We start from the raw sequence: 24,042 nt of genomic DNA on the forward strand, positions 1-24,042 counted from the left end.
AAACACCAAGAACCTCAGCCTTTGTGCCTGGTGCTGGGCCCCTGCCCTCTGGGCACTCACCTGCTTCCTGGTGCCAGGGAAGGCCTCCACTGGGCTCTTAGGGCACAGGGCCACAGCCTCCCTCAGGCTTGGGAGTCCCTCAGGCAAGATGTACCTCAAAACCCTGCCCAGGGCTGGGGCTCTGGCTGGACGTGGCCCTGGGTGCGAAGTCTTGATCTTATGTGTACTCTTGAAGGACAAAGCTGGGATTTTCCTCAGCTGAGGTTTTCCTTTTGGATTAGGAGCCCCCCAAGGGCAGGAATCTCCTTGCTCAAAAGGAATGGTGAACATAGGGAAGTACCTGGAAGACCCCAGCCCGGAAAGGGGCAGACCCGTGGAAGAGAGGAAGGGCCTTGCCCATGTTCCCAACAGAGCCCCGGGGACAAGGGACCCGCTGCCCTGGGAGCCCGAGGGAGTGGATCCGTACCCCCAATACACTCACCACCTCAGACCTACTTCTCTAACGAGAGCGAGCCCCTCCTTGGGACGGAGCGGAGGTAGCTCCAGTGGTTAAAGCAGCAGCCACAGCAAGAAGTTAGGAGGCCAGGGACTGAAATGAGGACAAGGCTCTGACAAGTTTAAAACATGTATTTAAAATACAATTTATAAAATGCTTAATCTGCCGACTCAGGAGCCCGCGGTGCGGGGTGGGCAGCTGCCCGCTAGATTAGCAGAGCAGGACTGCAGGGGTGCAGCCCTCCCTCCCATGCCCCAGGGGCCCATGTGCACCCTTGGAATCACATGGCCAGAGAGCAGGACCCCAGAGGTTTCCAGAGCCTCTGCTTAGCAGGGAGGATGGGGTAGCCCTACCGGCCCATCCCTGAGCAGAGCACCCCCAGATGGGGCAGAGCAGGGTATGGCTGGACTGGGCTGGGCAGGGCAGGGCGGGGCAGTGGGCTCTGGAAGGGGTTGATGGTAGCAGATAGGGTGTTGCCTCCTGCCTGCAGGTGGGGAGCACCCTGACTGAGTGGGCTGAGAAGGGTTGGTCACCAGGCCCAGACCCCCAGCTCCTTTGGTTATAGGCTGACAACAGAGTAGTGGCTCATGGGAAGCAGTTAGCTGGAAGGTCTGAGGCCTGGCTCATGGGGTCAGGGAGGAGCTGGGGGAAGGGGACAGTACCATGAAGGCAGATAAAGGGGCAGCAGCCTCAGGTTTCTGCCCCCCATACCCCCCTGGGGTTTTCTAAGCCAAAGCCCGCAGCTTACTTAAAAAAGTTAAAAAAAAAAAAAAAAAAAGCACTTAAGGAAAGTTACAGACAGCTACCAACACACACACACACACACACACACACACACACACACACACACCCCAAACCGTTCCGTTCTCCCATCTCCCTTCCCACCTCCCCCAACACAACAGTTCACTGTTTTTGTTTTTCTTTTTAAAAAATTTGCTACCTCTCCATCTGGGAAGCCAAGGAGGTACAGGCACACAGTGGGCAGAGCCCCATCTTTGGCCAGAGGAGGTGGGAGCACCAGTCCCTACTAGATCCTCAATCCAGAGACACCCATCAGCCAGTCTTCCCTCTGGCTCCATTAGGGGAGGAGGCAAGAACAGGTCGTCCCAATGGCTGGGCAATCATTTCCATCTGGCCTACCTCTGGCCCTTCTCCATCTGAAAGGACAGTCTCACTTTGGGCCAGAAACCACTATTACAGGAGGGATGGACACTACATATTTAGAATGAGGAAACTTGGTCAGGGCAGTGGAACTAGAAAGACAGCAATCAACCTTCTCCCTTGCCCACACCTGGAGGTAATTTCCTGCCAGAATAGTCTACGGTCACAACTCAACCACCTGTAGGTTCTTACTGACTGAAGCTCTGTTCCAGCTCCGCTCACAGACAACTTCCTTGCTTCACACAGTTACAAAACTGTGCTGCGGACTAGTTGCTGATTCAACTGACAGCTGGCCCTTCCTTCTAAGGGCAAAATGTAGTGGGACATGGCTTGCTGAGCCTGGCCTACATTCCCACAGGGCAACCAAGAGCCAGGTGAACAAAGGTAGAGTGGGACTCCAAAACCTAGCTTGCACCTTGGCCACCACAAGCTGCCTTAATCACTAAAACATCACACCCACCACTCTAAAACTCATCCACCGAGTGGGAGGCTGTCTGGCTAGCTGGGGGATAAGGCGCAGTGCAACAGGAGAGACCAGAGAAAGCCTGAGAGGGCTAGACTGTACACACACACAGCTGCTCTGGTCAGCGGCCCTCTTAGTCTCTTCCACCTCAAGGAGCCAAAGCAAATCCCCAGGCTCCAGGGAGAGAGGGGAAACTGCCTTTATTCCAGGGCTTTGCTCTGGAAAAAGCGTGAAGGGTGGCCTAGGACCATGGGGAACCAGTCTGCCATCACCAGTCTGCAATGCACAGCTTGTCTTTTCCCGTATGTATTCAGAACGGTCCGCTCCCAAGGTAGTGATTTCACAAAGGAAATGTACCAGCTATAGTTACCGAGCTGATGCCATCCCTGGAGATGGCACTCCACACACACCTTCTGACCACACGAGGCAGGAGGCTGAGCCCTGGAGCCAGACTCTCCTGGCTTTCCTTGTGCTGACAGCAAAATACTGAGCAAGCCTCGCACCACTGACTTCTAAGCTCGGGAGTGCAGTCTCACTCCCTGCTCTCTTCTCGAAGGAGCAAGCCTGGCTGGTAGGGAACCACCCTGAGGGGCTTGGGAAGGGAAAGTCTGTTCACTTTCCCGTCTCCCAAAATACTAGAGGTGGGGTTGGCACCCTCCCCAGGCTCTATGAGCCTATAGAACGAGCCCAGTCTCCAGGTAGGGCCATGATGCCCTGGGACTTAGCTGGGGGGAGGGAGGTATAGGCATGGGGTGCTCGTCTGTCCTGGCGGCTACAGAGCCCTGCCCCTTTCCTGGGCGGCAGTAGGAATACAGAAGCTCACCAAAAACCTATTGGTTAATGTTTCTAGTACATTTCCCAGAAACATTTTTAAGTAGACTACCAAACTACCCTTTCTTAATTAAAAATTCATTAAACTGCTAAAAACCCTTACCATGCACTTTTTTTCTTGCAAATCAGATATTTGTATAAACAAACAAAAATAGGAAGAAAAAAAAAAAAAGAAAGGATAATTTTCAAATGGAACTTGCTTTTAAGTGACGACGACATGCACTTGGGGGTGGGTGGATGGGAGTTCTCATTTGTTTTGAAATCCCAAATTAATGAGCATGATAAACTGTTATTGCTGGCACTGGCTTTACCCCAAGTGGCCAAGTGGCACTGTCTGACTCTCTACTCTTAAGTCCCCTAACCCCCATCCTTTCCCTTTCCATTGACTTGGGACAGCCCTTGTAGACATGCCAATCACAGTGGGAAAGGGGGCAAGGGGGAGGTCACAGTGCATGGGGTTCAAGGTCACAGTGGGAGGAGCAAAGGGGATCACAGTGCAAGTTAATCAGGTCCTTCCCTCTGCTCAAGTCCAGTTGTCTGCCACGGCAGTGTGACCCATGGCGGACGACCCAGGAGGTGGTGACGGCGGCATCATTCTTTCTTGCCCACATTTATCTGCGCTGTTTGAAGCCTTGTGACCCATCAGGACCCAAGGGCTGTCTGATCACATTATTGGGCTGCCTGCTGTCTTCGGGTTGGGAGATCCTGGTTGGCCTGAAGGGAAGAAGATCAGAGGGAGGCCTGAGAAAGGGTTGAAAAGAGGACTCCAAGTCTTAAAACCAACCACCCCTGCAGCTGGGACAGAAGTCACAGCGGCTATTAGCCAACTCTGGCTCCTGAGCTTGATTCCATGGCAAGTGGACTCAGAGCACCTCCAGGTTGGAAAGCTCCTAAATGGGGCAGGTGGCACCTGTAGCACTTGTCCCCCAGGTCTGGCTCACTATCATTCATCTGGAGGCAGGGGGAATGCTCAAGGGCCAAGCTGTCCAGAGGCAGTGACCATGGACAGTACACTCCCCTCCCCCCAGAAAAAAGAGCACAGATTTTCCAGAGCTTTGGGTCAAGGTAAAGACTCCTAACCCAAAGCTCAACAGTGAGCCAGCACCTGCCATTGCTTCCCTCCTGCTTCTCTGCAAATCACGTGGTTAATGGTGACTGACATTAATGTGAAAGACTAAAGGAAATGGATGTTTTCTTTGTGCCAAGTGAACAGTTAGAGGAGAGACAATGGAGCCTCAGGATAGAAAGAAGGTACACAGATTAGTTCAAGTGCCAGATTATCAAGCCCAAGAAGGTCTCTCAAAGTTAGAAAGAGATTGTTTGAATAAATACTGCTTTATTAGGAGGTAACAAACAAGTACAATTTCTAGGACTTCAGAGAAACCATCATGGGTTATTATGAGGACCAGAAGAGAACAAACACGGAACTGGGCACTTTCCATTGTGCCAGGCAGGGTTCTCAGAACCCTATGCTCATTTAATTGCACAACAACGTGCAGGTACTATCATAATTCCATTTTCCAGATTAGTCTATGAAGACACAGAGATCAAGCAGCTCTAAAGTAAATAGAAGTGGCAGATTTTGACTCCAAGTCCTTGCCTTTAACCTCCATACCACATTGTCCCCTGGTGTCTGCCAGCGAACCACCACATCCTCAAATCTTGCAGAATAGTAAGGCAGCCAGTGCAGCACAATGAACTGGCTCAATGGGCTGGTGGACAGCTAGAGCTGCACTGGTTCTAGCCCTGATTCTGCTTGCTTTATTCATCTACTTGCAGCCAAGATCCATCCTTCCTTCCTTCCTTCCTTCCTTCCTTCCTTCCTTCCTTCCTTCCTTCCTTCCTTCCTTCCTCCCTCCCTCCCTCCCTCCCTCCCTCCCTCCCTCCCTCCTCCTCCTCCTCTCCTCCTCGTGGCCTGGTGGGGTGGTCCACAGTCAGCCCTGCCAGCTACACTCACCTGTCGAGGATGGGTTTCTCTTGTTCCTCCTCGGGGCTGGCGCTGCCCAGGATCCGCTTCCGGGCTTCTGCGTACTCTGCCTCCCGCTGTGCTAGGGACTTGACCGGAAGGGCTGGCCTGCTGGTGGAGTTGGGGCTGCTAACCACACCGTTGCTGGTGGGCCTCTTGAGGATGCGGATCTGAGGGGGGGGACCGGTGGGAAGGCTATCGTCCTGAATCACAATGGGCACTTTGGGAGGAGATTTGGATTTCCTGCTGACAAAGAGCAAACACAGCTTCACAACTCCTATTCTTGATTGAAGAGGCCCCATTCATGTCCCACACCCACCCCATCTCTTTCCTCCTCCTACACCTCCTATGCCACCCCCCACCCCGTTTTTTATTTTTTATTTTTACTTTTTTTCACCTCCTATTTCTATTCATTATTCTCTGGTCTCTTGACCAGATATTAGAATTCTCACGCCTCAAGAAGTTTCTCAAAGAGCAACCTTGCCATAAGCTCGCACAATCCACAGGTCTGCTCCTGAGCCCTAACCCCAGGCAGAGAGGGCTGGAACACCATCTCATTTTCGTGGACTTCTATCCCTGTTCATTACAATTACATCAAGCACTACATGGTTCCTGTGGCAAAATATTTCAGGCCCAGAATCCAGTGACTTCTGTTAAAATCCCAACTTCCCTACAGAGATCAGAGTGTACCAGGCTGGTGTGGTGGGAGCCCCTCAGGCTTTGGGGTCAGCAAAATGTTTACCAGCAAGGTCTTCCAGCACGTGCTCAAACCACACTACCAAGGAGCCCGCTCCGCCATCCCTGCCTGGCACCGAGACAGGATTTACCACACTGCCTCAGCCTTCTGGTAAGTGACTCGTGCCTCCCAAAGACAAGCTAACACCAAACAACTGGATCACCTCTTCAGAAGGCTTCTGAGCAGACACCTCCCTCACCAGGGCTCTGGTATGCTGCACGCGGCGGGGTGGGGCGAAGGACGATCCTAGAAACAGTGCTTGGCAGTGCTCAAAGGGGAGGCATTGTCCAAGGCTGGTGGATGTGCACATCAGGCGATGTGTCCACAAGGAGAGGAGGAAAACAAGGAAGGAAAAGAAACAAAAGCCACAGGGGAAAAGGGATCCAAGCAAGAACGGCCACCCCTTAACAGCCACAAAGATCCTCCCCAGAGCAGTCAACTAGCTTCTTCTCTTCAGAACCAAACAGCCCACGGGGGGCTGTCAGTAGACTCTTGATTGTCAGGAGGGGAAGGCACTGGAGGAACTCAGCTGCTGTCAGGGGAACTAAAATAAGTCCTGGCGGGACAGGAATGGCAAGGCCAGGGGACTGTAGCCGGGTGCTAGTGTAGCTGCTGAGATGAGCAGACGGACAGGAGCCAGCAATCTGATCTGAGGGGAAGGGGACCAGGAAAGCTGTTGGGAAGGCAGGTGGGCACTCCAGGGGGGGTTCCCCGGGGAATATCTTGTAGCCCATTAGGCAAGTCCAGAGAGGCCCTCTATTCCTCTTTCCTGTCACCTGTCCCTGTGGGAAGCTGGCAGGTTACCTAAGCCCAAAGACAGACTGCTGAAGTCCACCTTCACCTGCTTTGAAAACCCACTGCCCTTGCTTTGAAGCTGGGCGATGAAGCTATCCTTCAAGGTCTAAGAAGTCCTGAGAATCTTTCCTTCCAGGATACCCCCGTAATGCCCTGAGCCAGCAAGTCACAGAAGGCCCAGAGAGATCATCTGTCCAACCTCCTTTTGGCACAGAGAAAGAAACTGATGTTCAGACTGCGGGGCAGGAGGAAGGGACAGACTTGTCCCAAACACCAGAGCAATTGGGAGCAGAGCCAGGCCTAAACCCAAGTCTTCTGACTTGTCACCTCCCCACTTCCATCAAAACCTCAAGCCACCGTATCCTTGAGGGAAGGATTCACTGTCCAAGAGCCTGACCTGCTAACCCTAAGAGCCAGCTGGAGAACACCACTGACTGCCCAGCTCTCAAATGCAGAGAGCGTGAGTCCTCAGACCAGACAGTAGCCTTACCTCTCCTTTTGTGTGATCTTCAGTTTTTTTTCCAACCGTCTGTCTATTTCCTAGAGGAAAAAGATGTATATAAAAAGTGGAAAAAATCTCTCTCAAATAAAAACTTATGCCTTTATTTTCAGAGCTAAGGGCAGTGTCCTCTGGCCAGGGACATAATTATGTCCTTTGAAATAATGGATGTGGAGCTCCCTTTACTAAACTCGGGTTTGGGGACCTGACTCTCTCCATTCCCACGGCCGCAGATAGTTCTAGACCTCGTTATTCAGCTGGGTTCTTTGCCTTGCCTCCAGCTGGTCTAACCTCCCAGCTGTCCTTCACAGAGCCACTCAAATCAACTTTCTAAACACGTCTGATTGTGTCACTTCCCCACTTAAAATACTTCAACTACTTGACCGATCAAGTCCAGGCACCTAAGCACACCTCACCCACACCTTTTATCTTTCGTTCCTTTTTTACACCACAGCAAAGCTGAGCTCTTACAACCCCCAGGTCCTAGGGTGCTGGTCCACCTGCCTGCAATGTCCTCCCCCTTACAAACTTCTTTTTATCCTGCAAAACGCAGCTTGGCTGTCCACCTCTCCTTTGTACGGTCTCTGATCCCATGTAGTTAAATTGCCTGCTCCTCAGAGGTAAGTTCTCCCTTTTTCATTCCTTCGTGTATCTCATTTTATTATTATTTTCACTGTCATGGATCTGAATGATCTGTAATTAGCACCTAGCAAAAGGCCTAGAACAAAACAGAAGCGTAAAGTCTGTGGAGCTCAATGGCAGTCTCAAGCCCCAGACCCTCAGCATCAGGAACCCCATGAAGCCTACACACACTGGAAGCTGTGGAAAGAGCAGAGATCAGATGTCCAGGCTCCTTGGATGATCCACTGCTTTTTCTTACAAAACGTCTCAACTAAACTATCTTCAGTGGGGGCAAGACCATAGATATGGGAGAGGGAAGAAACTGTATGCAAAATGATGTATTTCTCTGGAGAGAAGATCTGTAACAGTAATTCTCCACCGAGGTTGATAGTGCCCATCAAGGGACATTTGGCAATGTCTGGAGACATTTTGGGTTGTCACTGTGAGAAGGGAGGTACCTCTGGCATCTAGTGGATAGAAGGTAGGGATGCTGTTAAAATCCTATAATAGAGAGACCAGCCCCCTCAACAAAGAATTACCTGGTCCCAAATGTCAGTGCCGAGTTCCATAAACCCTAACTTATAAGATACATGGGCTTTTCAAAGGCGTGTATTACTTGCAAAATTTAAGAATCACTGTCTTAGTATAAAGTCTTTGAAATTTGCTGAGATCACCTCAGGGCCCAGTGAATGGCCCATATGCTCTATATGTCCTGAGAATGACTGTATTCTGCAGTTATGGAAGCAGTTCAAGCTGGTAACTGTATGGTTCAAATCTTCTAAATTCTTACTAGTTTGTTTGAACTTCTGACTATGGGAAGAACCAGGAATTATTCTTTCTAGTAAATTAAACAGTTTATTATTATGAAGTGATCATTTTTTGCCTTAAAATCTATTGTTTAGGCCTAGGCTGGGTAGCTCATTGACCCGATCGATACACCAATGTTGCAGGCTAGACCTCCACTTATTTATGAATGCATAAATAAGTGGAACAAGTCAATGTTTCTCTCTCTAAAAATAAATAAATCTATTGTTTAATATCAATAAAGCTATGCCCATTTTCTTTTGTTTAGTATTCCCCTGAAACATGTGTTTCTCTTTTAGTTTTCATCTTTCCAATGTCCTTATTCTTGTCTCCTATGAACAACATGAACCTAGACTTAAATCCAATCTGACAATGATACTCATTTTGATTGGTGTTGAGTTGTTTAAAATTTTTGAAAGACCCCAAATATATTTAGGCAAGCACAGCAGACTATATTCTGAGGGCACGGTGAACTCTCTGGCTAGGAAAACTCTAGAATGAAAACCTCTCACTCAAACTTGTAACACAAGGTGGGTACCCAGTGACAGAATGAAAAAGGGGCTCCTAGAGTCAGGGATGACCTGGATGTTTTCTGTGAACTCACAGACACTCAAAGAAAATCTATGCCATAGCACAGTCTGTCAGAACTGTAATTCTCCTAAGTTTTTTTCAAAAATTAATACCAGTGATATTGCCCAAGTAAATATTGTCTCAGGTTAGTCTAATGTCCATTACCTTTTAAGGGCTTTTCAAGGCTTACCACAAATAACTTAAATGGTTTTAAAAGTTTCACAATGTATCATTTTGCTCCAATCTAAAAAGGACACTGCCTATTCAAGTTCCTCCACCGTAAATGCAAAGTTTTCCATCTGTGGGATTTAGATACCCTTAGATACCTTCAAACACAGTTAAAGCCAAACGCCTCCACAAGCCAGCCAAGTACCAATCTCCACATGTAGGGAGCACAGTGGGGAAGGGAAGGAGCTAGCTACAAAGGCACCAACGAGCACTCGCTCTGCTATTTTAGGAGAAACCTATCAAGATTTTTATGAGAAAGCTCTAAATTTTTAAACTTTGTTACATGAACTCTTGCTTTCATATCACTGTGTGGGCCAAATAAGACATAGAGGCAAATGGGCCTAAGACATTAGCTGATTTTTTTTTAACTGTGGTAAAATACACATTACATTAGCTCAATTTGAGGGGCCTCATCCACGTTTCCTCTGTAGGGTCCTAGGGAAAATAGGGAATCTGCCCAGACCCAGAGAATGGAGCCCGGGTGGAGAAAAGCCCTTCAAGAGGGCAGATGGGCCGTGTCTAAGTAAATGTGCCTCTGTCCCCACACTAGGACATGACCAGCATCCAGCATGTAATCTAAAACTACTGGCTTTAAAAACAATGCCTTATGTCAATATGATGCTTTATGGTAGCATGCACTTCCCCAAACACTCGTTTTCTGCTCACACCAACTCTGTGTGATAGACAAAGTGGCTTTTATGTTTGTCAGATGAGGGTAATATGGCTCAGGGAGGTCAAGGAACTAAAGTCTCTGGAGCCCTACCTGCTGCTGCTGCGTACTCACAATTACTCAAATCCATGGAAATGCTGGTAAGGCCATTGATCCTCACCCTCTCTTCTCCCCTGAATTCCACACTGCCCCCCGGCACTCCAATAACTAACACTCCCATCAAACTCCAACCCGTCAGACAGGGCAGGTTATCAGAGCTGAGGAATTCTTCCATCAGATTAGAGTGGGATATAAACCCAACGGCTTTCGGTGGAAAGCTGATCCTGCCATCTCCAGATGGTCACTGGATACCAGCGAGCTCAGGGCGTTCCAAGCAGGAGAGGGAGTGCTCTGCCAGCAGCGGAGAGGGCACTGCCTCTCGCTCTGGAGTCTATCCAGGTATCATGAGTCAGTCCATTCTCTACTTGGATAAGAACTGCTCTCAGACGTGTTCTCTGAAGATCTGGGTCCAGCTGAAACTCTCCTACAGTGTGCACTACAAGGAGAATGCCCGTCTTCTCCAGAGATGCAAACAGTCCAACGGAATTAAATAGTCCTCAATGTTTTGTGAGGAAGCATCTAGATGTGGGCCCCACCAAGGAATCTTACTATCTAAGGGCATCTTCTCCTTTTACAAGGAGGCACAGAGCCCCAGCTCAAGGTCAAGGCTGCTCCTGTGTTGGAAGCTGAACCTCCACGACTGGTGAAAGAAACCATAAGCTCAACACTCTTTGACTCTGCTCTGAGGGTCACAGGGCACAAGGCAAGTGTTAGGGCATAAGCACATCAGAGGCAAGGTGCTAGAACAGTTTGATTCCCTATGGCTTCTCCTGGGAAGATTCTTGGTTTTTGGCCAAGTGGCGCTGAGATACTGCAGAAGTGAAGGAGTGCTCTGTGCTTCGGTAAGTGGGGGGCCTCCTTTCTTTGGATCAAAACCCTAAACAGAAGACCTGTTGTTATCAAACATAGGTATAGCCCCGTGGGGCTATTCCTCTACAAAAATGAGAGGTGTACTTCTTGATATGAGAGGGAAAAGCGAAACCAGAGGAAAGAGTGGAGGCAGGATATCATGAAGTACCTTGCGGAGGAAAGGAGAGGCCACAGCCACAGGTGAATGAAATCAGATGTCGATGTCTACAAATTCAACTCACCGGAGGAAAAAGCACAGCTCCACTGGCTGCTGGTGACCTTAGACTTGCAGTGATGATGCTTGTGTGAGCCTCTGGCAGAAAGTTAGGGGGCAGAAGCATAAGAAGGGAAGAGCAAGGTAGGGGACACCTCGAACAGCCTCATTTGTAATATAGCCACCATCTTCAAGAAGAACAAAGGAGACGGAGAATAGGAATGTATCTGCGAGGGCAGGCAGATGACAATGACAGGGTCTCTCCTGTAACAGCAAGAGATGGATGCGGAAGGAAAAAAAGGTAAGAAGGGGAGAGGGGATAAGAAAGGCAAAGGAGAGAATAGGCCTTGGTGCAAATTACAGCAAGCACAGCACCATCACAGATGCTCTGTCCAGACCTGAACGTTCAAGAAACAGATTTTATCAGTTCCCACAAGGGTGACAAAGCTCTGATGCAAACTAGCCAAACTCACAAGAGACAGAGTGAACAAACCTACACCTGCACCTCATGGGATGGGAGTGGGTGCTGACCTGCTGCTGCCTGCTCTGCATGGTGCCAAAGGACCAAAGTCCTGCTCCACCATCACACTCTTCTCTGTAAACCAGAATCCTCTGGTCACCAATGCAACTAACAGACTTCTAAGAATCCGTCTTCTTGTAGTGAATGGAAGCCTAAGAGGCACCAGCTGAGTTAGAAAAGAACCCCTTTTTATCAGCAATAGTTACTACGCAACTTTTCTCAGATAATTTGCCTTTGTCAGTTTGCAATTCAGAAAATGACATTTTCTGCCAGGACCGGTTTAGCTCAATGAATAGGGGACTGAAGGGACCCGGGTTCGATTCCGGTCAAGGGCATGTACCTTGGTTGCGGGCATATCCCCAGTAGGGGGTGTGCAAGAGGCAACTGATCGATGACTCTCTCTCATAGATGTTTCTAACTCTCTCTCTCCCTTCCTCTCTGTACAAAATCAATAAAATATATTTTTAAAAAAAGAAAAAGAAAAGAAAATGACATTTTCTGATTTTCCTCTCAAACTCAAGGAATAGGGAATCGTCTTGCGCTGTGAACCACGATGTCCCACAGGCTCATATGGCCTGGTCCAGCTCTCCCAAATTGGGAAGCACACATCTACAAGTACGGGTTCTGCAGAAGAAACAGGAACCCTGAGAGTAGAACAAGGGTGCCTCTCAGAGCCAGAGCCTGACAGGTCCTGATGAACACAATGCCACCATTTTAGAAAAAAGTAGCCAGGCAAGTATCACTCAGTGGTTGAGTGTCATGGTTGGATTCCTGATCATGCCTGAGTTGCGGGCTCAATCCCCAGTGGAGGGTGTGCAGGAGGCAGCTGATCAATGATTCTCTCAACAGAGATGTTTCTCTCTCTCTTTCCCTTTCCCTTCCTCTCCGAAATCAATAAAAACATACTTAAAAAAAAGAAGATCCTGTGAAGCAATAGAAGACAGAAATAACTTCCAACACAGCTTGGCCCTGAACTCCACCATAGCAGGTGGTGCCCATGCTGGTCCTAATAAGTCTTAGGCAGGACATCAGCACCCAATTCCCTTGGCTACAGGATTGCTTGTGACAGGGTCTCCTGGGAGAGCAGTCTCCCCAGCAAAGTACTTATGTCTCCCATACCACGCATCTGGCTGGGATTTGGAGATCCCGTTTGGCTGGTGTAGCTCAGTGGTTGAGCGTCAACCTATGAACTAGGAGGTCACGGTTCAATTCCTGGCCAGGGCTCATGCCTGCCTAGCAGGCTGGATCCCAGTGTGGGGTGTGCAGGAGGCAGCCAATCAATGACTCTTTATCCTCATTGATGTTTCTATCACTCCCTCTCCCTTCCTCTCTAAAATTAATAAAAATAATTTTTAAATAAAAAATTTTAATTGATTTCACCTATTTCTTTATACATTTTATTGTTAATTTTGTTGTTGCGGATCTTTTTCCATTGATTTTTGTGGAGAGTGAAAGGGAGGAAAAGAGACACACTAATTGGTTGCCTCCAGCATATGCCCCAACCAGGGATGGGGGTGAAACCTGCAACTGAAGCACATGCCCTTGACTGGAATCAAAGGACCTTTCAGTCCTTGGACCGACACTCTAGCCACTGAGCTAAACCAGCTAGGAACCCCTTTTTTATAACTCAGGTAAATTTAATAAAATAAAAATTCACTCCATCATATTGGCCACCATTGTTCCTCAGATAAAACAAGCATGCTCCCTTTGCACTGGCAGCTCCTTCTGCCTGAATGTACTTCCGCCAGCTTCTGCAGTTTTCACTCTCACTTCCTCCAGGTTGCTTTGCCTATCTTTATTTGAGAGGCCTTCTCAGACCCCCCCCCCCTTTTTTTTTTTTTACACAAATGGCACCTCTGCCAGTCATTTTACATGTTCTTAATCGGCTTTATTTTTTTTCATTGTGTGTGTTGTGTGTATGTATGTATGTATGTATGTATTCTAGAGGCCCAGTACACGAAATTTGTGTGTGGGGGGTGGGGGTGGGAAGGACCCCTCAGGGGATGTCCGAAAGGATAGAGCCTAAACTGGCAGTCAGACATTCCACTCACAATCCGGGACCGATGGCTCCTAACTGCTCACCTGCATGCCTGATCACCCCTAACTGCCTCTGCCTGTTGGCTTGATGGCCCCTAAGTGGCCCCCCTGATGCCTGGTCACCCCACACAGCCTGCTGTTAGGTCGATACTGTGAGGGTGTCCTGACCAATTTGCAAATTACCCTTTTATTATCACAGATATATAAATAAATAAAACATTATTATTTATTGTCCATCTTTAATCACTAGAAAGCAATCTTTGTGAAGCCAGAATATAAACTTGATCTATCTGGGTCTGAAATCAGAGATACTACTCATAGTCAAAATAAGAGCTAAGGCCGCCTTAGGAATTTCTCAGCAATGGTGGTGGCAGCAACATTCTCCAAGTACCTGCCAGAGACATGTGTCCTTCCTTTACCACCTCTAATCCTCACCACGACCCATGGGCTAAACAGTAGCCTTGCAGCGTGCTCTAAAGTTAAGTGATTTTCCTAAAGCCTCTCAACTAGTAAGCAACAGAAATGAACCCTAAACCTCAAAAGGAGAAAGCAAAGGCATTCAGGAAGAGTGGCTGGTGGTGGCCACAGGAATGGGTAAGGTAGGATAAAGGCTGACAAGCAACACCAACCTGTCACAGCCCAGACCAAGGTTCTGAAGGAGGACTATCACAATAGCAGACCACAACTGAGCTGAAATCTAAAGTCCAGATCTTAAATCTGGAGAGTACCCACAGGATACAATTCTTAATAATTTAGATGTATCCTAGGCTGGAGGGCCTCAAAAACTTTTTAACTGCCATTTTGAGACAATGTATTGTTCTGCTTTGAGTAACTCTTCAAAGGGTCTCCATGAGGCAGGGAATCCATACAGCCAACTTTACCTTAAAGAAGTTCCCCTGCCGGGACCGGTTTGGCTCAGTGGATAGAGCGTCGGCTTGGGGACTGAAGGGTCCTGGGTTCGATTCCGGTCAAGGGCATGTACCTTGGTTCCGGGCATATCCCCAGTAGGGTGTGTGCAAGAGGCAGCTGATCGATGACTCTCTCTCATCGATGTTTCTAACTCTCTATCTCTCTCCCTTTCTCTCTGTATAAAAAAATCAATAAAATATATTTTAAAAAAAGAAAAAAAAGAAGTTCCCCTGGCTGGTTTGGCTCGGTGGATAGAGCATCAGCCTGTGGACCGAAATGTCCCAGGTTTGATTCTGATCAAGGGCATGTGCCTGGGTACGGGCTTAATCCCCAGTAGAGGGCATGCTGGAGAGAAAGGTAGGCAGTATTTGTCCAAAAATCAGACCTGGCATTTGAGCCTAGTATTCTGATTTCTATTGCCATGGAGGAGTAAGAGGGTTACTGACTGGTAACCTTGCTACCTTTTACATAATGAAGACAGCAAGGCTCCTCTCCCCTAGGAAACAGACAAACAGCTTTGGCTGATGGAACAAAGTCACTACCAGGTATTCAAACACCCAAGGGTGGAGCATCAAAGGTACTCAGCAGGGGCAGCAAACAATGTCTCCAGAGCCAAACCAATAACCAAAAAGCCAGCAGAACAGACACAATAGGTAACAGTAGCATGGGGGTGGGGGGAGGGGACTAGTGGTGCGGGGGAGAGCGGGAGAGGGGGAAAGGAGGCTGCAGTGGAGAAGAGAGCAACTGAGATCCAGGTAAAGGTACTCAATACTTAAAAAACAAGCCTCCAAAATCTTTATGCCAAATACCCAAGGGCTGCCAGTCTGCAACTATAGATATAGAGATCCTAAGATAGTAGAGTTGTTAAATCCTCTCAAGAGAGCGGAGCAGAAATTATTTATATGGTCTCTTTCCACTGGCCAGAAGTTAAAAAGTTATTTCCCATCTATGATCAAGATTTCAATCAGCGTCTATCTCGATTGCAGTCACTATTCTTTTATTACAACTAACAGCAGCACTGTCCTTTTGGCTCTTGAGTTCAAGTTCCTCAAGAGACACAAAACTTAATCAGTTCATCATCCAGGCTACAGAAGCAGGGGTCAGGCTTAATCCTAAGAGAAACAAACAATACTTCAAAGGAACTAATAACTAAGCATCCAAGCACTTAACTGTGTAATTGTCTGCTGAGAAGCAAAGGTAAACAAACTATCCAAAAAGGTCCCTAAGAGTGAAGCCAACAGCCAGGGCTGCGATACTTCTTGTGATTTCCTCTCCTAAACACGGTGAGTAATAGAACCTACACCCCAATTAGACAGACCACTGAGACTGAATGGGATAAGGAATGTAAAACTGCAGTCTACCTGGCCTATAATGAGCCCTCAAGATGCCATCTGAAAAAGGCCTGTGGGCCTAGCCAGTGTGGCTCTGTGGTTGAGCATGGACCTATGAACCAGGAGGTTACAGGTCAATTCCCTGTCAGGACACATGTCCTTATTGAGGGCTTGATCCCCAGTGTGGGGTGTGCAGGAGGCAGCTGATTGATGTTTCCATCTCTCTCTCCCTCTCCCTTCCTTTCTTAAATCAATAAAAATAAATAAACAAACAAAAAAGGGCTAGTAGGATTTGGGAGCTTGCAGGTTTATGGGCAATGTCCATTTACCTGTGAGATGTGCAACTACCGTGTTTCCCCGAAAATAAGACATCCTCCAAAAATAAGACCTAGCACATGGAAAGATAAGACATCCCCGAAAATAAGACCTAGCGCAACTTTGGGAGAAAAAATTAATATAAGACACTGTCTTATTTTCGGGGAAACAGGGTAGATAGCAGAAGCAACTGCCCTCTGGAGGGTCACAAATGCCAAGAAGGCCAGAACGTGAGGGGTCGGAATTTGGCTCTCTAGGTCAATGAAGAGTGAGTGGTGGAAGTTCTGATCTTTCCAGGCTGGAGTCATAACTGCTCTGTACAAGCTCACCTAAGGATCATGCCCCTGAAGAATGTAACCGTACATATTGATTATTCCTTTTAGAAAAGTATAAGTTATTTCCTGTGTTCACGTTATAAGGGAGTTTTGGGTGTGGGGAGGGGATGACTTACTTGAGTGACTTTTTGAAATGTCCTACCCTAAGTGATAATATTCTTGAACTACACACTGAATCACCATTAGGATTTGTTGCTAATTGTTGCAATTAGCAACATTTGTGGCAGTTGGTTTTAACCTTTATCTTCCCGTCAATATCCTGCAGAGAGCTCACATTAAAGGGAAGCATGTTTGGCAGAGGTTAGCAGAGTTAAAAACACTTGGGAAGAGAAATCTCTAGTTACTACTTTTAAAAAAACCAATTCATTCTGCATTTTGGCCATAGATATAGTAGCTCAACTTAATCTTCTCCTAGAAAACCAACAAGTCAGTAGTTGTCCCAACAGGGAAAATTTTCTATTCCTGTGGGGAAAGTATGCAGGAAAGAACACACTACACCCTGTGAAGGCTAGCTACCTGATACAGCCAGAAACTGCCCTTTAGCTGTGTGTGTGTGTGTGTGTGTGTGTGTGTGTGTGTGGCAGGGCGGGGAAGGGAGAGCACCACAGCGTAGGGGTGAAAAGAAAGAGTATGTTGAAGTTATCAGAGCACCTTTTCTCTTGCAGAATTTTACCAAAAGTTTTAAAGCAATCCACTAAAAAGTACTCTCCTGTTATAGAAGGAAAAGCAAGAAGGCTTGTGATTGCCCAAATTTCACAGCAACCATGGAGCTTTCTTGAAGAGTCAGAGCATGCTGGGAACAGGCCCCCCATGCAGCCTCAATGAAAAGAGCTGAGGAGTTACTAGTGAAAAGCCATTTTCCTCCTTTCTTTGAAATCATAGTAAAACAGATCTTTTTCCAGAGCTCCAGGGACAGACTGCTTAACACAACCATGTCTAAAGGGGCCAACTGCTTTACAGAAAGCCTCCTCTGAGGACTTCACAGTCCCTAGCACTAGATCTTCCCCCAAAGAACCAGGAATAGCTTAGAAAGGGCTCCTTCAGGATTTGTGCTTTCAGATCACAAAGCTTAAGTACCTTCTTTACTACAAAGACAGGCACAAAGAAATCAGCACCAGGTATCCCTGAAATTTAACTGTTAATAGCCCACTACCCACAGCCACATTCCATAATAAACAACAAAACAGTAGTTACAGGCAGTGACCGGGAATTGAACTGTAACCTCTTGGATCACAGGTCCATGCTCAGTGTGGTTGTAGCCTGCTTCAGGGAGAACAGCCTCTGCCCCAAAGAAAGAGAAGTAAATCAAAGTTCTTATCTCTTACATTAAAATCTAACGATATCACCACTTTGCTTTAAAAAAGAAAAAGAAAACCCTAGCCAGTTTGGCTCAGTGGATAGAGCATCGGCCTGTGGACTAAAGGGTACTGGATTTGATTCCGTCAAGGGCACATGCCCAGGTTGCAGGCTCGATCCCCAGTGGAGGTATGCAGGAGGCAGACGATCAATGATTCTCTCTTATCACTGATGTTCCTCTCTCCCTTCCTCTCTGAAATCAATAAAATATTTTTAAAAAATAAAAAAATAAAAATAAAAAAGCCTTCAAAGTTCCCCCTCTGCTTTCAGGAAAAGCCCAAGCTCCACAGAACCAAGTACAAGGAGGGCCTTCCCAATCCGGCCCTGCATACCTCTCTGGCCTCATCTCTTTCCACTCAGCCCTGCCAACACCCTGCCCTCCAGCCAGAAGGAAATACTGTAGCTCTCCCAATGCTGCATTCTTTTCTCTCACAGCCTCCTAGCTTATGTAGGCATTGGCGCTAAGCTCTACCTGCTCCTCCCAAACTTAATACTGCTTAATTCAACTGGTCCTTTCAATCTTAGTTTAGACAACACCTTCTCTACAAGATCCCCGCCATGGAACCCCATCTATGCGTCTTCCACTAGACTGTGCCCAAGTGCCTGCCTGGTACACAGTAGGTATGCAATGTTTACTGACACCCTCTACAGGCTTACACCAATACCACGATGGGGTAAAGTTCAGCTGACTGGCTACTGAAGGCAAAAAGTAAATTTGAATTCTTAGTCCAAAAGACTGGTCATCCTTTAACTTACTTTAGATCTTCTAATTGCTACATAACTTACCTTTGTGAAAAAGAATAAAATGCAACTATTGAGATGCAAGGAAATGCTTTACAATAACTACTAATCCAATTTCATTTAAGTATCACCTGCCTTCCTCTAGGACTGGGTTATCTCATTACCAACAGGATGAACTAGGAAACAAGATATTTATTATAAAGCTTCAAGCCAACAGAAACAGAGCAAACTATTGATACAATTTTGGGGGTAAGCACAAAGATACCTTCCAATTACAAAATGCTCTGTTTGTCCCTTGAGATGTGCTTAAGACAAAGGACACAATTTAGAGTTAGAATCAATATTAACTCAATTTTAAATTTGCATTTTCCCTAAAGGCAGTATATTTTTTAAAGAAGCATTTCCTCAGTTATATTTCCTTTTTTCCCTCCTTTAAAAAATAATTTCATTGATTTCAGAGAGGAAAGGAGGGGAAGAGAGAAACATCAATGATATGAGAGAATCATTGATCATCTGCCTCCTGCATGGCCCCTACTAGGGATCAAGCCCACAATCTGAGCATGTGCCCTTGACCGAAATCAAACCTGGGACCCTTTGGTTCACAGACTGACGCTCTATCCACTGAACAACACTGGCCAGGGCCTAAGTTATATTTCTTGAATTGTCCTTTGATTGGGATGTAACTCCTTGGAAGGAAACAGGTAAAGGCACAATTTTATACTAGATAAGCATTCACCATACTAACTAAAAGCAAAAAGCTGACTATTTACATAATATTTTAGGTGTTTCTCAAATTTAGTCTTCCTGGAATGACACAATAGTACTAAACTGAGCATTCTGAAGATATGCAGGAAACAATGACTTCACATGTCCTGACAAAAGAGAAATTCTAACAATGTCAACATTTTTGTGTGAAGGACAAAGATCACCAAAAGCAATTTTTTTTTCAAGGGTTAGAACTATCTCCAGATGTCATAAAGTTTGAATGTTCACTTGAAGAATTAGTGAGCAGCCCTGGCTAGGTGGGCTCAGTTGGTTTGAACATCATACTGTACATAAAAAAGTTGCTAGTTTGATTTCCAGTCATGGCACATAGCTAGGTAGGCTGTGGGTTCGATCCCCATCAACCCATGAACCAAGAGTTCTGGTCAAGGCACATGCCCCACTTGTGGGCTCAATCCCCAGTATGGGGCTTGCAGGAGGCAGCTAATCAATGCTTTTTCTCTCATCCTTGATGTTTCTATCTCTCTCCCCTCTCCCTTCCTCTCTCTCTCTAAAAATCAATAAAAACATATTTTAAAAACACACACCATATTCTCATGTGAGAATAAAATAAAAAAAAGAATTAGTTAACAGCTCTCATTTGCTAGTCCTCTTGCCACTTAGGTTTGGTTTTTAAAAAATATTTTTATTGATTTTTAGAGAGAGGGGAAGGGAGGAGGAATGAGAGAAACATCAATTGGTTGCCTCTGTACAGTCCCTACTGGGGATAGAGCCTGCAATCTGAGCATGTGCCCTGTCTGGGAATTGAACCAGCAACCTTTCAGTGCATATACCTGCCAGGGATGAGGTTTTTGTTATCGTTGTATTGTTGTTGTTTTGTTTTGTATTTGCAAACTTAATGTTCATTACCATATATCAATTGAGAGGTAAGGTAACCTGAAGCTAAGATTAAACATGCAACTGAAAAACATGTAATAAGCAGTTGGTTTCCCAGTGATGGGGACACAGTGCTCCCCCACAACCCCCACCCCGTCTCCCAGGATCCTCTCCTTTTAAAGTGCACATTTATAAGACTCGTTGTGAATTTTGAAAAGGGAATTAAATTCAAGAGAGCCCTCAGCCCTGGCCAGTGTCGCTCAGTTAGTTGAGCATTATCCAATGCACCAAAAGGTCGCCAGTTTGATTCTTAGTCAGGGCACAAGCCCAGGTTTCAGGCTAGATCCTGAGTAAGGGGCATGCAGGAGGAAGCTTATTGATGTTTCTCTTTCCTTTTCCCTCCCTCTTTCTAAAATCGATACAAATTAAAAAAGAGAGAGCCTTCAAATATAAATCTGAAGTACACACATTAAAAATGAAAGTTAAGCCCTGGCTGGTTTGGCTCAGAGGATAGAGCATCAGCCTCCGGACTGTAGGGTCTCAGGTTTGATTCCAGTCAAGGACACATGCCCCAGTTGTGGGCTCAGTCCCCAGTGTGGGGCATGCTGGAGATAGCCGATCGGTGATTCTCTCTCATCATTGATGTTTCTATCTCTTCCCCTCTCCCTTCCTCTCTAAAATCAATAAAGATATATATTTATTGATTTCAGAGATTTATATATATAAATATATTGATATAATTATATAAATATATAAAAATATAAATATATATTAATATATATATATATTTTTAAAAAGTTAATGCCCAACTCCCAAGTCTTCCCCAGGTTCCCAGGCAGCAAAATACTAGAGAACAAAACCAGCTTTTGAGTAAGACAGGTTTGGGGTCAAATCCCAGCTTCCCTACTCACTAGCTGTGTGACCTTGAGCAAGACAGGTTTCTGCCTAAACTCAGTTTCCTTGTTTATAAAAGGAGGATAACGGCCCCTGGTGCATTAGCTCAGTTGCTTAGAGCGTTATCCCCTTATGTCAAGGTTGTAGGTTTGATCTCTGGTCAGGGCACATGCAAGAACCAACCAATGAATGCATAAATAAGTGGAACTACAAATTAATGTGTTTCTCTCTCATCAATATTTCTTTTTTTAAAAAGGAGAATAGTGCCTCTACAGATTGTTGCAATGGTTCACTTAAATAACAGATAAGGGATCTTGCATTTTGGTAGTTACTGCTCAATAATAATGCAAAGTTTGGGTTCCATCTCTATACCTAGAACTTTTTAAAAAATATATATTTTATTGATTTTTCACAGAGAGGAAGGGAGAGGGATAGAGCGCTAGAAACATGGATGAGTGAGAAACATCGATCAACTTCCTCCTACACACCTCCTACAGGGGATGTGCCCGCAACCAAGGTACATGCCCCTGACCGAAATCGAACATGGGATCTTTGAGTCAGCAGGCCGACGCTCTATCCACTGAGCCAAACCAGCTAGGGCTGTATCTAGAACTTTTAAAGCGTTTTACTAAAGTAAAAACATAGTAGAAAGAATACTGGACAAGCAGAAAATTTTAAGTTAAACCTTACATCTCTGGGGCTTGTTTAACTGTAAAATGCAGTACTGGGCTAGCTGACTTACCCATTCTGAAAACTAAAGTAATCCCCACTCTCTGAACCCTTCATTCACTTTTGTTTTCCGTTTTCTTGCACCTTTAATGTGAGAAATACATGTCCCTTCAAAATAGATGAAGAAAAACAAAGAAAGGCTAAGATGCTCAAGAAATTTATCATTTGAGTCACACTCAAAATGTGGGCCAAGCTTTTCTGCAGAGGCTGGCACGAGGGTGCCTGAATGATTCACTCGTATTAGTGGTAGGCAATAGATGCCTCTACCGGAAATTTTGCATTCTCTGGCACAAAGTCACTGCTCAGCACACACACTGCCTAGCACACGGCAAGCACTCAAAAATGTTTGCTCATTGAATAAATCCCCACATGTCACCTGCTGCTCCCTATAGAATCTTTCAACTGCTCTTCTCACTCAAGACAAAATCCAAGAAAGATATTCGGTCCGTAAGAACTGTACCAAATACTTTGGGAACGAATTAATTCTTCAAATTCTCAATCATGCTAAGTGGACAAACACACACCCTGAGAGAAATGGTGAACCGCCAGAGAAAAAAAAAACTTCAAAGCCAAGTTTCAACATTCCCGGATACACCCACTGCTGCGAGGGTCATTCTCTGGGCCTCTTCCCGAGCTGACAAGCGCCCTGAAAGGCACTTGCGAGAGGAAAACCCAGCTCCTGTTCTGCCCTCGCACGCTCACTCGGCTCTCCACGCCCTTCTCCCAACTAGGAAACCTATAAGGTATGTGTCACTCGAGCCAGCGCTGAACAGACACAAACACGAGGAGGCCAAAAAAAGACATCTCCCATATTCCCAAGGGTCACCACGAAACCACAAACTCTGAAAAAGACCAGATTTATCAGGAACCTAATAGAATTAGGCGGTTCCGGCTTGGGATAAGAAGCGACTTTCCTACAGCTTCTGGGAGTAAATCAAAACTCCCCAAAGCAAGACGAACACTATTTTTCCCTTCTTTCTCTGGAATGCGGCTACTTTACATTGTACATCGCACCCCCCACCCACCTTCGACCCCGACGAGCACACACACTCCCTCCGGGCTCAGATCGTTGGCTGGGTCCCCGGGGAGAAGGGCTGGGCTTAGGGTCTTTCGGGCGGAGTCCCCTGGGAGACCCGCCAGCAACCGGATCTCAGAGTAAAACTAAAAGGAAAAAACCCCACACTCGCCCACCGAGGCGGACAGCGCAGAGCAGTGGGGGATTTTAGTAGAAAGTTGAGGGGCCCATAGATTGTTTCCCTTCCTGCCCCGCATGTCGCCCCGGTCCGCACACCGCCACCCCCTCTGCCCCACCACGACACACAGTGTCGCTCCTCATCCAAACACGTGAACTTTAAAATGGTGCCCCAGGCGAGAGTCCGACGGGAAGGGAAGGGTCAGAAAGGCTCAGGCGAGCCAGAGGGTGCGGGGGCCCAGAAAAGAGGTCTTGGGTGGCGTGCGGGGCGCCCCGAGTGACGCGCACGCTTGGGGACGGAAGGAGGCGCACCGGGCAAAGGTGGAGGGAGAAATGGAACGCGGCCCCTTTAAGAGGCCTTCGCAGAGCTCAAGAGACCGGGGGCCTCTCCACCACCCCGGGCCCGGCGTGTGGGGCCCTTCCCCGGGGATAACCAGCCTCAGACCCAGTCCCTGGAGGCTTCCTTCACGCCGGGTCCCACCCGGCCCAGCCCCAGGGCGGCGGCTCCTCCTTACCCCGCTGTCTGCCGCCTCCTCCCAGCTCTCAGCGACCTCCTCATCTTCCATCTTACTCGCCGCTTCCCCTCCTCCCAACCCCCTCCCCGCGCCTGCGCCCTGATACGCGCATCCGTCGCGGGCGCCAGCACGCAAGTTACTCAATGGACCCCGCCCCCTGCCAAGCCCCGGAAGAGGCGCCAGGCTAGGGTCCAGGAGTGTCAGGGAAGCCATCTTGGAAGAGGGCGAGGAAATCTGGGTGTCGCCATTTTTGTTAAGGGCAAAGTGTTACACTGAATGGACTCCACGTGAATCTTGAGTACAGGAAGTGTGATCTTTGGAACCATCTTTTCTAAGGGCAGTCAATTACTGGAAAACATTTTTTTGAGTTTTTAAGTAGTTTTTATATAAAGTGCATGTAGTTTTTTTTTCCAAAAGTCTGAACATATTTTTATACCTCAACAAAGAATTTAAAATATTTGCTGGCGCATAAAACATGTTATTATTTCTATCTGATAGGGTGATAATGATTACAGTATTTTTTTTTCTCAAGAAGTAGTATTCCAAGTTTCTGTTAACAATGATATT

At 46.8% G+C, this 24,042-nt stretch overlaps 1 protein-coding gene across 4 annotated transcripts; it reads right to left on the reverse strand.

The window, feature by feature from the left end:
* Nucleotides 1-609: 609 nt before the first annotated feature.
* On the reverse strand, nt 610-23,630 carry SZRD1 (SUZ RNA binding domain containing 1). Of its 4 annotated transcripts, none has more exons than XM_036444155.2 (4): nt 23,476-23,613; nt 6,939-6,988; nt 4,909-5,160; nt 610-3,665 (listed from the first exon to the last, which is right to left on the reverse strand). In XM_036444155.2, exons 1-4 carry the CDS (start codon nt 23,524-23,526, stop codon nt 3,563-3,565), a joined length of 456 nt encoding a protein of 151 aa, XP_036300048.1. In that variant the 5' UTR covers nt 23,527-23,613; the 3' UTR covers nt 610-3,562. The 4 variants fall into 4 exon arrangements, with proteins under 4 accessions (XP_036300048.1, XP_036300047.1, XP_045441117.1 ...); XM_036444154.2 differs by having other exon boundaries at nt 4,909-5,163; nt 23,476-23,612; XM_045585161.1 differs by lacking the exon at nt 6,939-6,988 and having other exon boundaries at nt 4,909-5,163; nt 23,476-23,630.
* Nucleotides 23,631-24,042: the final 412 nt, after the last annotated feature.

The sequence above is a fragment of the Pipistrellus kuhlii genome, unplaced genomic scaffold (assembly GCF_014108245.1).
Source record: "Pipistrellus kuhlii isolate mPipKuh1 unplaced genomic scaffold, mPipKuh1.p scaffold_m20_p_2, whole genome shotgun sequence".
NCBI classification, from domain to species: domain Eukaryota; kingdom Metazoa; phylum Chordata; class Mammalia; order Chiroptera; family Vespertilionidae; genus Pipistrellus; species Pipistrellus kuhlii.

Bases quoted from the DNA above. Each gene is read 5' to 3' on its own strand.
- SZRD1 (XM_036444154.2), bottom strand. From the start codon at position 23,526: ATGGAAGATGAGGAGGTCGCTGAGAGCTGGGAGGAGGCGGCAGACAGC. The intron at 6,989-23,475 runs GTAAGGAGGAGC...TTTTTCCTCTAG, and splicing joins AGGAGGCGGCAGACAGCGGG to GAAATAGACAGACGGTTGGA. The intron at 3,666-4,908 runs GTGAGTGTAGCT...TCTTCCCTTCAG, and splicing joins GAGAAACCCATCCTCGACAG to GCCAACCAGGATCTCCCAAC.